At 46.7% G+C, this 12,968-nt stretch overlaps 1 protein-coding gene across 1 annotated transcript; it reads left to right on the forward strand.

Moving 5' to 3' along the window:
* The first annotated feature begins 11,682 nt into the window (after positions 1–11,682).
* On the forward strand, positions 11,683–12,624 carry LOC147709739 (olfactory receptor 2D3-like). Its single transcript, XM_086926084.1, has one exon. The coding sequence runs from the start codon at positions 11,779–11,781 to the stop codon at positions 12,622–12,624; it is 846 nt and encodes a 281-aa protein (XP_086782210.1). The 5' UTR covers positions 11,683–11,778.
* Positions 12,625–12,968: the final 344 nt, after the last annotated feature.

The following is a 12,968-nucleotide window of genomic DNA, read 5'->3' on the forward strand; positions in this document are numbered from 1 at the left end:
TGGAGTGACTCTCGGCGGTGGCGGCAGGTAAGTGATTCTCCCCCCGCTGTGCCGGTCTCCTCCTCCCTTTAACCGGCTAGCTGTGCGCCCTGCTGGCGCGTTCCGCGTCACTCCCTCGCGCCGCCGCGATGCCTGCCGGGAGTTGTGGTCCTCCCGGAACGGCGGCGCGGTTTGCAGTGCCCCGGTGTGACTCTCGGCGGTGGCGGCTTGGACGTCCGCTCTGCTCTTCCCTGCTGGCGTGGAGTGACTCTCGGTGGTGGCGGCAGGTAAGTGATTCTCCCCAGGGGGACTGTGTGAATGTGTTTGCTGCCGAAAGTTCATTAACCACTTTAAACAGAGTCTTCTGGAAGTGTCGGGAGTTTGTAATCTTCTGCGTGCAGTAGGATGCCTGGGCAGATGTGCAAGAGGTGTGGGATCTTTTCAAAGCAGCTACATACTCTGCCTTAGCCTCGGGTGCATAGTGGTTCCTATAATACCTTTCAAGGGTCTTACAGAGTATTTTTTTTTTCAGAACGGAGGGCTTCAGTGAACCAGGGGTCAGGAGTGCATTTTGCATTGCGTTTTAGTTGAAAATTAAGGGTAGGAATTTAGTTGAGAAGTAGATTGTTTAATTCAGCCATATCTAGTTTAGACCAATGTCTGGTTGTAAGTTGCAGTATAAGACAAGTAAGGGGAGAATAAAGGTCTGTGATACTAAAGTCACTGCATAATGATCCAACCAACAAAGTTGGTGTGGAGTAGCAACAAAAAGGGTAGAGAGATTGGAAAAGATAGGGTCTAGAAGGTGTCCCAAGATATCGTGGGAACGGAGTTAAGAAGTGAGAAATTTAATTAACATAAATCATATATAAGGGTTGAGGTTAGCTTATTTTTTGGGGTCCTCAAAATGTCAATAAGTCATGTAAAGCTGCTCACCAATTACTGGAAGGCCCATGAGAATGGTAAATAAGAGCCTCTGAGAAAGTAAATTTTGAAAAGAGGAGGGATGAGAAAAGTAAAGCTTCACAGTTATGGATTTGGAGGCCTTAATATAGCATTTATAGTCATTTTGTAAAAGGGCATCTTTCGGCTAGATATCTCAATTTATGATTTATTGAATAGTATTTTAAGACTGTTTTCAGCCATAAAGAGGCACTGCATCTGCCCTGATCTCTATCTGAGATGATCTTAACAATCCAGTGGTCTAGAACAGAGTTAATGTCCTTCTTCTCCTGGACCTTTCAGCGACCTTTGACACAGTGGATCATCTTAAACTCTGTAATAGAGGTCACATCTCTCATTTGGATCACAATCTACCTTCGCAACAGGGCAAATATTATACAAACCTTCCCATTCTCTTCTAGGACATACAAGATTAACACAGGCGTACCTCAAGGATTACTGCTCTCACTCTTTTTAAAATGAAATCACTGCCAGATCCGATCAATGGTTTGATATCAACTGTTATTAAATACAAAGAAGACATGCAGATACTTCTGCTATCAGAAGTATCTGCATGTCAAAGATCAAAGGACAGTACAACATCAAAACTCTTTGATTGCCCACAGGCTTTCCAATGGATGACATGGATCCACCATAAGTTCAATGCCTCTAAAACCAAGATACTCACCTGTGGTAACTGTATAACCTATGATCCTCTCGGCACCAGATGATCTAGGACCACTTCCAAAAATATCAAAGTAAGTGAAAGACCTTGCAAATACCATGGACGCCAAACTGTCAATGAATCCTTAAGTGGAAAAGGGTAGCCAAATAAAGCTTTATCACTATGAAAGTACTGTGACACATCTTCCCACAGTTTCTCTATGGTGCCCACAAAAGGATCAAGCTATCATCTTTCTTGGCATATGAAAATTGGGCTACACTAATGGTCTTTATAACAACTCAATTTTGTCAACTATGAGAATTCTGCAAAGAATTCTGCATGCTGCTGTTAGCCTCCAATATGTAAAACTACAAGCGAATATTGCTCCTGCCCGATTACCAGTTATGCAAAGATCCAGTTTCAAGCAACTTTGTCTCATGCACAAAGCAATAAATGGCAAAGGACAACTCTTTATGAGGAATAGAATCAGCAAATACATACAGCAATGGAACCTATGCTCAATAATGGATCATAGCCTAATAATTCCTTCATACAAAAAAACGAGGGTTACACATCATGCTCTGTTTAAGCAGGCTAACTATGGAATTCCCTACAGGCAAACATAAGATCCATGAACAACCATCTCCACTTCAGGAAATTAGTCAAAAGCTGTATCTTCCTCACATGGCAACTATACTCACAACTCACAAATATTCCACAACAGTATACTCAGCCATGACAATCTATATTTCTTATGATATAAAAAAGAGACATTGTCACATGAATACATGTCATTGTTATCTGTTCTATGTCTGCTTTTATAAGCAAAAACATGTATATTAGGGAAAATTATATATTACATCACATGATACATGTACATATCAAACCCCGTAGAAATAGCTGCTTCTATGTAAATATAGGTGCATATATAGAAAGTTACAACTACTAATATTAACTACAATACGTGCCATGTATACATTTATTTGAAACCATAAACATTTATCATATGATGAAAATGGACAGCAGACCATATACATATTGGTAATTCAAAGTACATATGAGTATTTATTTAGAGGGGTATAATCAAACAATCACAACTCTATCAAGCCTTGTATCTGTGTCTGTGTGTGTTAGTGTGTGTGTTGCTTTTGCGGTATGACTAAGAAACTTGCATTTCTCACTGAACCCACTGCAGAAGAATATACTGCTTGAACAACAACTACAGGTACCAGCATGGTTTTATTATGACTCACCTGAGAACCCAATGGTGGTGTATAAATTACTCAGCATGCAGTGAATGGCACCAACACGCATTCAGGGGAATGCAAACGTCTCCCTATGATTAAGGAACTGTGAAGCCTTGAAATGCATTAGTATTTGATTTGAATTGGAGTAAAAATGCCGGTTGCTGTCAATAAAGGATTTTCGAATCACCCGGTTGTCGGCGTGACCTTGCCTCAGGGCGACTTTTGGATGTATATATATATATCATGAATGTTCACATTTCAGTCATCTTTTTTCATGTGCTGGAAGCCTTCACCACATCTTTATTTTCTTTTTCAACTTTGCTGGTAAGTACACAACAATGTCCTTTTAACTGACTGCTGCCAACCACACTAAATCACACATTAGAGCAATGTACAAATATAAAAATGTTTCTCTAATTGCACCGTTTGTAGCATCAGTCTGTAGTGCCCATCTTGTTATCATTATTAAGCTATGATAGAACTTTAACTTCCAAAACAGATGCTGGCAGGATTCCAGAAATCCACTGCTCGGCCTATACCACAAGCTCTGCCTGGCTCTTATTAAAAAAGATTAAAGGGGCTTCATGCAAAGCAAACGCCACCACCAAGAGCAGCCCATCAGCTCTCGCTATTACAATCTTCCTATCCATCCTCCAATAGTTTGAAGTAGTGCTTGGGGGCTCTCCAGTGCTATCATCTACATCCAAGGTTTGTGGAATTCCTAAAGGGCTTCCTAATCACTGGTGGCAGAAGGTAGAGGCGGTACCACAAGCGCCTCATTAAAATACAAAACATTCCTCACTACATCTAGAGGAAGCTTGCACTCAAATCTCTGTGATAATACCTTCATTCTAAAGCCAGTACTTGTGAAAACAGAGTTTCAGCTGTTAACACAGCCTTTATCAATCATAACAGGCGACAGATACTTCTCCTTGCTTACACCCACTCCCAGGATGTTGCCATGGAAGTTACACTGATGTTATTTTGGCAACCACCTGTAGAACGTTAAATTAAAATTGATTGCTTTTACTCCATAGTTCAAGCAAAATAAGATGTCCCATCTTTTAAAGAGCCATTATCACCAGTTAATACTTGGCCTCATGCTTGCTGCAGTGAATTTTTACATTACTCTCATCTCTTTTCACATGCTGGCAGCCTTTCACCGTATATATATTTTATTTTTCAACTTTCCTTTTCCTACTTGTAGTTTCTGGCAGCACATCTGAGTTTTCATGCAGCTCTTCCATATTTAAGCAGTGATCCTGGGAGTTAAGCAGGGGAGAGCCACCTACTATTTGAATGCAGAGGGCCACCCAGAGATATGACCACTTCCTCAGACGTGTTGTGTATTCTCACCCGAGAATGCACCATTATCGAAAATCCAATATGAAGAAACTACCTCCTTGGAGGTTAGATCATGCTAGGCCAACCTATTGGTGTTGCTAAGGTTCTTCCCTCCCAGACCCTTCATTAATCGAATTACAGGGGTCCTGTGTGGGTGGGGGTAAAATATGTGGGAGTAACCCTTGTGTTCCTTGTTGCCGTGTTTTGTGCTCCCTCGTTCCTGTCGCCTCTTGCGTCCCTCCTGCCGTTTTGTATACTTGTGTCCCTTTTTGCCACTTGCATCCCTTGTGCCGGTGTATCCGCTTTCACCTTACCCATGCCCATTCCCCTTCCATGCAGTTCCTGCTGCTGCCGCCCCCGTGGCCACATCCTCCTGCCCCCATTCGCTGCCCCCTGCCACCCGCCTCCCGTCTCCCAGCTGCTCCTCCCTCCCACCTCCCCTTACAATGGCATCCGCTGCGTGTGAGGAGAGCGATCGTTGACCCTACCAGGTAGGTCGCACCCCCGCTGCAGCTCCACCAGTGATCTTGCGGCTTGTGGTCTGTGGCCACTGACCACTGCTGTCTCACTCCCCTCTTGTGTCCCTTTTTGCCGTGTTTTGTGCTCTCTTTTTCCTGTCACCTCTTGCGTCCCTCCTGCCATTTTGTGTACTTGTGTCCCTTTTCGCCACGTGCGTGTCTTGTGCCGTTGTATCCGCTTTAGCCTTCCCCATGCCCATTCCCGTTCCCCGCTGTTCCCGCCACTGCTGCCCCCGCGGCCCCGCTGCTGCACCCATTCGCTGCCACCTGCCCCCCGCCTCCCAGCTGCTTTTCCCTCCCACCTCCCCTTATAATGCGCCTAAAGCAAGCCCATATGTGCCCTTCCACACCTGCGCCGCCCCCAGCGCCAGTACCTCTGGACCCCGTGAACGCCACAACACCAGAATCCACTACGACCGCAGCAACCCTCCATGCACTCAACGCTGGCCAAAACCACACCTGCTTCCATGCAGCCCTGAAACAGACACACTGACCCTTCTCCTGCCGCACCTGCAGCTTCACCTGCGACAGAACCACCAAACCTCCAAGGACTGGACCCAACCACCTCCGCTGCATACTCCTCAACACCTTCTCCGCACGCAAACACGATGTCAAGCTTTGGGATCTGCTCGACACCTCCGCCCCAGACATGGCCTTCCTGACCGAGACCTGGTGAAACGACTCCTCAGTGCCCGACATAGTCATAGCCATCCTGGATGGCTACAAGATCACCCACAGTGATCGCGCCAATGGAATCGGAGGAGGAACAGCCATCGTCCACAAGTCCACCCTCAAGGTCGCCACCCATGTGGATGATACCCTCGACACCGCTGAACACCTGCACTTCCGCATCCACACCGACCCCAACACCACCCTCAGAGGAACATTCATCTACAGACCCCCCAGACCCCAGACTCAGTTCAGCGACTCCTTCGCCGACCTCGCCAGCACCCACGCACTCACCTCCACGGACTACATCCTCCTCGGGGACCTGAATTTCCACCTCGAGAACAACCACGACGCCAACTGTGCCACCCTGATCGATAATCTCGCCAACCTCGGCCTCAGACAACTCATCACCACTCCCACCCACACCGCCGGCCACACACTGGACCCCGTCTTCTCCACAGGCCCCCACGTCACCTTCATCCTTACCACCGAACTCCACTGGACCGACCATCACTGCATTTATTTCACCTTCAAGAAACAACTACGCACCACCGCACCAAACAGCTGCCTCGCTGCTGCTGGAGCAAAGTCACAGAAGACCAGCTGATCACCACCCTCGACCAGAACCCACCCACCGACCCCACCAACCCAGACGCCGCAGCCCCCAACCTCAGACAGTGGATCGACAACTGCACCAACACCCTCGCCCTGTTCAAGAAACCCTCAAACAGCCACACCAACAAGAGAGCCAACTGGTTCACCGACCAAATACAGACCTCCAAACACGCATGCCGGAAACTGGAGAAGATATGGCTCCACAAACGCGCACCGGACAACCACGCAGCCCACAAGGATGCCACCCGCAGACATCACCACCTCATCAGACTTGGCAAGAGATCCTCCTTCAAAGACCGCTTGGATAACAACGCACACAACAGCAAAGAGCTTTTCAGCATCGTTAAGGAACTCTCCAACCCCAGCGCCAATGCCAACAACATCCCGCCCTCCCAAGAACTATGCGATTTACTAACCATCTTCTTCTACTACAAGATCGACAACATCCACGACAGCTTCAACACCCCGACCTTCCCGACTACGCCAGACCCCACCCCCCCTGTGAACACCACCAGTATCAACCACCTGACCTCCTGGTCCAACGTCAACGACGACAAGACAGGCAAGGTCATGAACTCCTCCACTCAGGATCTTCGTCAGACCCATGCCCACACTACTTATTCATCAAAGCAGACACAGCCATCGCACCCCAACTAGGTCATCAACATCTCCTTCGAAACAGCGACATTCCCGGAAAGCTGGAAGCATGCTGAAATCAACACCCTCCTCAAGAAGCCCAATGCGAACCCAAAGGACTTCAAGAATTTCTGGACCATCTCCCTGCTCCCGTTCCCGGCAAAGGTCATCGAGAATATCGTCAACCTGCAATTGACCCGAAACCTGGAAGACAACAACATTTTGGACCCATCCCAGTCCGGGATCAGACGTATCCACAGCACCTAGACGGCCCTCATCACCGCCACAGACGGAATCAGGCGCCAACTAGACAACGGCGAAACATCAGCCCTCATCCTCCTGGACCTGTCAGCTGCCTTCGACACGGTCTGCCATAACACCCTAAGGACACGCCTCCTAGAAGCCGGGATCCAAGTAAAGGCCCTTGACTGGACCACGTCCTTCCTCTCCTGCAGAACCTAGAGCGTCCGCCTCCCACCCTTCCGATCCGAAGCAACCAACATCATCTGCTGCGTCCCCCAGGGCTCATCCCTCAGCCCGATGCTGTTCAACATCTACATGGCCACCCTTGCACAAGTGGCCCACGATCACGACCTCAACATCATCTCCTACGCTGACGACACCCAGCTCATCCTCTCCCTCACAAAGGACCCACACACTGGCAAAACCAACCTCCACGAGGGAATGAAAGCTGTCACCGACTGGATGAGGAGCAGCCGTCTGAAGCTGAACTCAGACAAGACAGAGGTCCTCATCCTCAGACCCACCCCATCACCCTGGGATGACTCCTGGTGGCTGACTACACTGGGAACACCACCAACACCCACCGACCATGCATGCAACCTAGGATTCATCTTCAACTCCTCCCTCTCCATGTCTAAACAGGTCAACACCGTCTCCTCCTCCTGCCACAACACCCGCTGCATGCTCCGCAGGATCTACAAGTGGATCCCGACCGAAACAAGAACAACTGTGACACAAGCAACAGACTGGACTACGGCAACGCACTCTACGCAGGAATTCCAGCCAAACACCTACGACGCATCCAAAATGCCTCCGCCCAAACTGATCGTCAATGTCCCCCGCCACAGCCACATCACCCCTACCTGAGAAACCTATACTGGCTCCCCATCGACAAGAGGATCACCTTCAAGCTCCTCACCCACACACACAAAGCACTCCACAATGCCAGACCAGCCCACCTGAACAGCAGACTAAGCTTCCACACCCCCACCCGCCAGCTCCGCTCCGCTGGCCTCACCCTCGCAACTGTCCCACGCATCCTACGAACGACCTCCGTTGGCAGATCCTTCTCCTACCTCTCCGCCAGGACCTGGAACACCCTACCCACCCACATACGGCAGACCCAAGACCTGCTCGCCTTCAGAAGACTCCTGAAGACCTGGCTCTTCGAACAGTAGCAGCACCCCACCTCCCCTCAGCGTCTTGAGACCCTCGCAGGTAAGTAGCGTGCTTTACAAGTTCTCTGATTTATTGATTGATGGATTGATTTCACTTTAAAGACAAGTTTGGCTACCCCACCCGCGTCACACCTTTTGCTTCTGCAGCTGCAGTTCACTGCACACAGGAAATCCTCTCTGGAAGGACACTTCACAACTCATTAAGACAGCTAAGGCTCAGCCTGGCAGAGGATGGGCAATCATGAGAGAGTAGCTGAGAGGCTGGATGTTGGCTCACCAAAAAGAAGGTTCTATAGCTTATTTTCTGTAATAGTTAGAACAAATCTAACAATCGCAAGTTTTTTGATATATTGTAACTCTTAATTTAAGCCCTTGGGTGACATTCCTAGCTCCCCCAATATTCATACTTCAATAACATATTCCCATCTCAGCCTATGGAGCTAGTTTTCTACAATGAGGAAAATAAAATTGACAGTTTCCCCCTCACCAGGGCTTATAAAGCATATTTTATAAATTCCCTGCTTATATTTACAAGGCACCCTACCCCTGGGGCACTGAGGGAAGACCTTAGGAGTGACATATATAAGAAGTACCTTTACATTTAAATCCAAAGTCAATATTGCATATACATTTAATGTAAAGGCAGTCTGAAAGCAGGGCTAACCTTTAACATGACAACAAGCAGCACTGTAGAGCACACTTAGGTCATTTAATTCTACTGGGTCTCTAAACGTACATTCCTTATTCCTTATTATAGATGAGGGACTGTAATTATCCCTAATGACCATGTCTCAGGGCACAATAAGAGTCAGAAAAGCAGCACATGGTAGACAGAGTGGTGCCAAAAAGATGGGAAACACTGAAAACAGATCCTGGTTTCCCACAAGGAGTTAACATGAATTTATGTTGAGCATGCTGCATCAAGATTATGCAATAGGAGGAGGGCTAGTGGAAGATACCCCCTATAGTGCTAAGATCTTACAGCTTCTCTATGAGGATGAGTGGTTCATCTTCAAGGGTTTGATAAGGTCTAGTACTGTTTTGCTGTGGGGGCTGTAATCTGTGAGAAACTATCTGATCATTTTTGCCTTACTGAATTTTAGTTGATCTTAGACATTTTCTATTGTTGCCGAGTCCAAGATCAAGACATTCACTGCGAGAGCAGAGAGAAAAGTTCCTATAATGTTATGATTAACAGTAACAGTAAGGATTGCCAGTGTAGGAATCTGTGTTCTGTGTGCATTACTGAAGCCTCACTTGGAAACAGAATGATGTATTGCCATGGATGATCCTATTTGCTACACCAATCCCCTTGAATGTGACCTAAATAGCCATAAGCACTTGAAAGACAAAAGTGAAACAGTTGTGTGTATAGTGGAGCAGTGATTGGCAGGTTAATGCATTCTGTATTCTTACTATTCTCAAATCTAGGTAGCAACCTGCTATCAAGTGAAGACTATTTCCAAAGTCCAGATGTGACAGAATCTAGGTGATATTCCCGTGAAACATCTTTGAAAAAAGAGTTTGTATGGTTAAGAAGGCACTTCCTGTGTATCTATTCCTAATGCATGTGAACAAAGGAAAATAAGAGCAATTTGTCAATGTCAATGTCAATGTCAGAAGTTCTTGTATAGCGCAGCTTATCACCGTGAGGTCTCAAGGCGCTTGCAGCATAAGAAACCAGAAAGAGAAGTGACAAGAGAGACAAGGAGCTTAAAGAACACGGAAGGTCCTACTTGGGAAAAGCCAGGTTTTCAGTGCTTTACGGAATTGCTGGTGTTCCACAATGGAAAGAATGTGAGAGGGCAGTTTATTCCAAAGTGTCGGGGCAAGGTAGGAAAAAGAGCGTTGGCCATACCTAGAGGAACGCACACAGGGTTGAGTCAGTAAAGACTTATTACTAGACCTTAAGGGCCTTTTCGGAACATACTGGATACGTTTTTTTTTAGGTAGCGGGGCCCTTTGTTGTACAGTGCGTTATTGGCCAGGCACAAGATCTTAAATTGGCTTCTTTGCCGGATGGGAAGCCAATGCAACTTTTCCAAACACAGTGAAGAAGCAGTTCTAGGCGGCATGTCCAGCACTAGTCTGGCTGCAGTATTCTGCAAAATTTGCAGCTTTGCCAGTAGGTCCCCATTCAAGCCGTGGTACAGGGCGTTACCATAATCAAGATGACTAATGATAAGGCCCTGCACCAAAGGTTTGCTGGCCTCAATTGGGAGCCATCTGAAGATCTTTCTGAGGCAGCGCATTATGCCGTAGCAGGTACCCGTCACCCTGGCTACATGATTTTTCATAGACAGAGTGCTGTCAATTATGATTCCCAGGTTGCTGACTGCTGGCTTGGGGGTCGGGCATGCACCCAATGCAGCAGGCCACCTCTTCCGAGTCAAGCACCTCTCTGCCTTGCTAAACAGGATAATTTCTGTCTTGCCCGCGTTTAGTTGGAGCTTGTTTCCCCGCATCCTGCTGCTGATCTCAACCATGCAATTTTTAAAACGGGTGCAGGTGTCAGCGGAATCTACACCGCACGTGGTCAGCAGCTGGGTGTCATCCGCGTATGACACAGTTTCAAAGCCGAATGATTTGATGATTTTAGCCAAGGAGGTCAGGTACAGGTTGAAAAGCAACGGACTCAGGATCGACCCTTGAGGTACTCCCACAGTCACAGGGCGTCTACCGGAGACCAGGGAGTCGACTCGAAAGGTGGTAAGGCTACCAGTCAGATAGTCCTCAATCCACCCCAGGGCCCCCCCTCTGACACCTATCTCCCACAGCCGTTGTTTCAAAATGCCGTGGGAAATGGTGTCAAAGGCCGCAGAGATTTCCAGGAGGATGAGGACAGCCGAGTCGCCCCTATCCACCGCGAGTCTGATGTTATCCACTATCTCTACCACCAATAAACATTCCAAAGTGTCTTACTTCATCTGATGTGATTGGAGTCCCACCAACTTTGTTGGGGAGGTTATAATATGATGGGGAGTCTCTCAATTTTTTTAGGTTGAACTATTCAGATGAATGTTCAGCATTCAGTTCTTGATGGCACAGTGGTCATGGAGATAGCTGTGCAATTCGAACAGGTATGGCTGAAGTACCTGGCACAGTGTTGTATGATCAATTCTAGGAAAATATTAAAGAGAAAAGAGGATATTATCACATCTTATGACACCTGGAAATCAATGCACAATGCTGTGGGAGAGATGGTGCTTTGTCACAAAATCATCATTATCGCACATTATGTAAAGCATTGTACAACCTGCTCAGGACATACCTGCTTCTAAACGGTACAGCCAAAAGAAAAAAACAAAGCGTTTCTGTTCAAACCCTACATTGACACCTGATATGCTCTGGAACAACAGCTATCTATGAAGGGAGAAATGCTAAAGCAAAGAGAATAGGTATTTGCATCCTAAAGAATAACATGTAATGTGCCTGTTTGCTAGTCATTTTGTGTAAACGTAACATGGTGGTCAGGATGTGACATTTGTGCATTTCAGATTTTAAGACAGGGATGAGTTTTCCAGAGGACAAAGGTCTCATGTAAAGTAAGTTTCTAGGCCACACAGCACCTTTATATGGAATACACTTACCATGGATGTGTTTTAATATTCCTACAGATAAGAGAAAAGCAGACATTGGATTCCATTGCGAAGACAAATGAAAGCTCACCAACAGAGTTCTTGCTGCTGGGCCTGTCTGAGGACCCTGATGTGAAGATTGTACTCTTTGTGTTTTTCTCAGTGATGTACATGGTGACTGCAGCTGGAAACATTATCTTGGTTACAGCTTGTGTGTGTGATGCACGCCTTCATACTCCTATGTACTTCTTTTTGGTAAACCTCTCCTTCTTGGACATCTGCTACTCATCAGTGACTGTCCCTAACATGTTGGTCCAACTCCTTACCACAAGGGCCATCAGCTTTACTGGTTGTGCAGCTCAGATGTACACTTATCTGCTTCTGGGCTGTACTGAATGTGTGCTCCTGGCAGTCATGGCATATGATCGCTATGTAGCCATCCTATTTCCTTTGCGTTACACAGTCATCATGAACTCGTCAGTGTGTATTACTTTGGCATCTTGCTGCTGGATAAGTGGCAGTGTGATGTCACTCCTGGACACCACCTTTACACTTCAGTTGCCTTTATGTGGATCCTATGTTATCAACCATTTTTTTTGTGAGGCCACAACTCTCATCAAGATGGCATGTGTGGACACATTTGCTACAGAGATGGTGATATTTTCTGTTGGAATCTTTGTGCTGCTGCTGCCAAGCTTTTTCACCATGTTGTCCTATGTCCGCATCATTGTCACTATCCTGAGAATCCCCTCCTCAGCAGGGAGACAAAAAGCCTTCTCCACTTGTGCCTCTCATCTCATTGTTGTTACTATATTCTATGGAACTGCCATCTTCATGTACATGAAACCTGTGTCCAAAGACTCTTCTAATCAGGATAAAATGATCTCTGTCTTTTACACCGTGACACCGCCAATGCTGAACCCCTTGATTTACAGCCTGAGAAACAAGGATGTGAAGAGGGCTCTGAAGAAACTTGCACAGGGACACATTTGTCATCAAGTATCTGTCTAATGCTTGAGGTTCATTCAAATATCACACTGAAAAAAACAGCAGCTCATGAGCTACTGAGAAGCATTTAAAAAAACAAATATTATTGATAGGAAGGAAAACTAGAGGCGGATTTACTAAGTATCCATGCATTGAAGCACAGCAACCAACGTTGCAGCACTGTGTCCAGGGAAAGGGAGAGCAAGGAACAGTGGATATCCAGTAAGATATGGCACTGTTGATCTTTCACTCGTGCTGGCACCCTTTAGGGTGCCTTGTGATGATGCAAATGTCCTTTCAGCAGAGTGCAAAGGTGCAAACATGATCTCAAGCATAGGTTTTGTTGCTGAAGGGTACTCTACCAGTAC

This window comes from Lissotriton vulgaris, chromosome 6 (assembly GCF_964263255.1).
Source record: "Lissotriton vulgaris chromosome 6, aLisVul1.2, whole genome shotgun sequence".
NCBI lineage: Eukaryota > Metazoa > Chordata > Amphibia > Caudata > Salamandridae > Lissotriton > Lissotriton vulgaris.

Coding starts and splice junctions, on each gene's coding strand:
- LOC147709739 (XM_086926084.1), top strand. CDS start 11,779: ATGTACATGGTGACTGCAGCTGGAAACATTATCTTGGTTACAGCTTGT.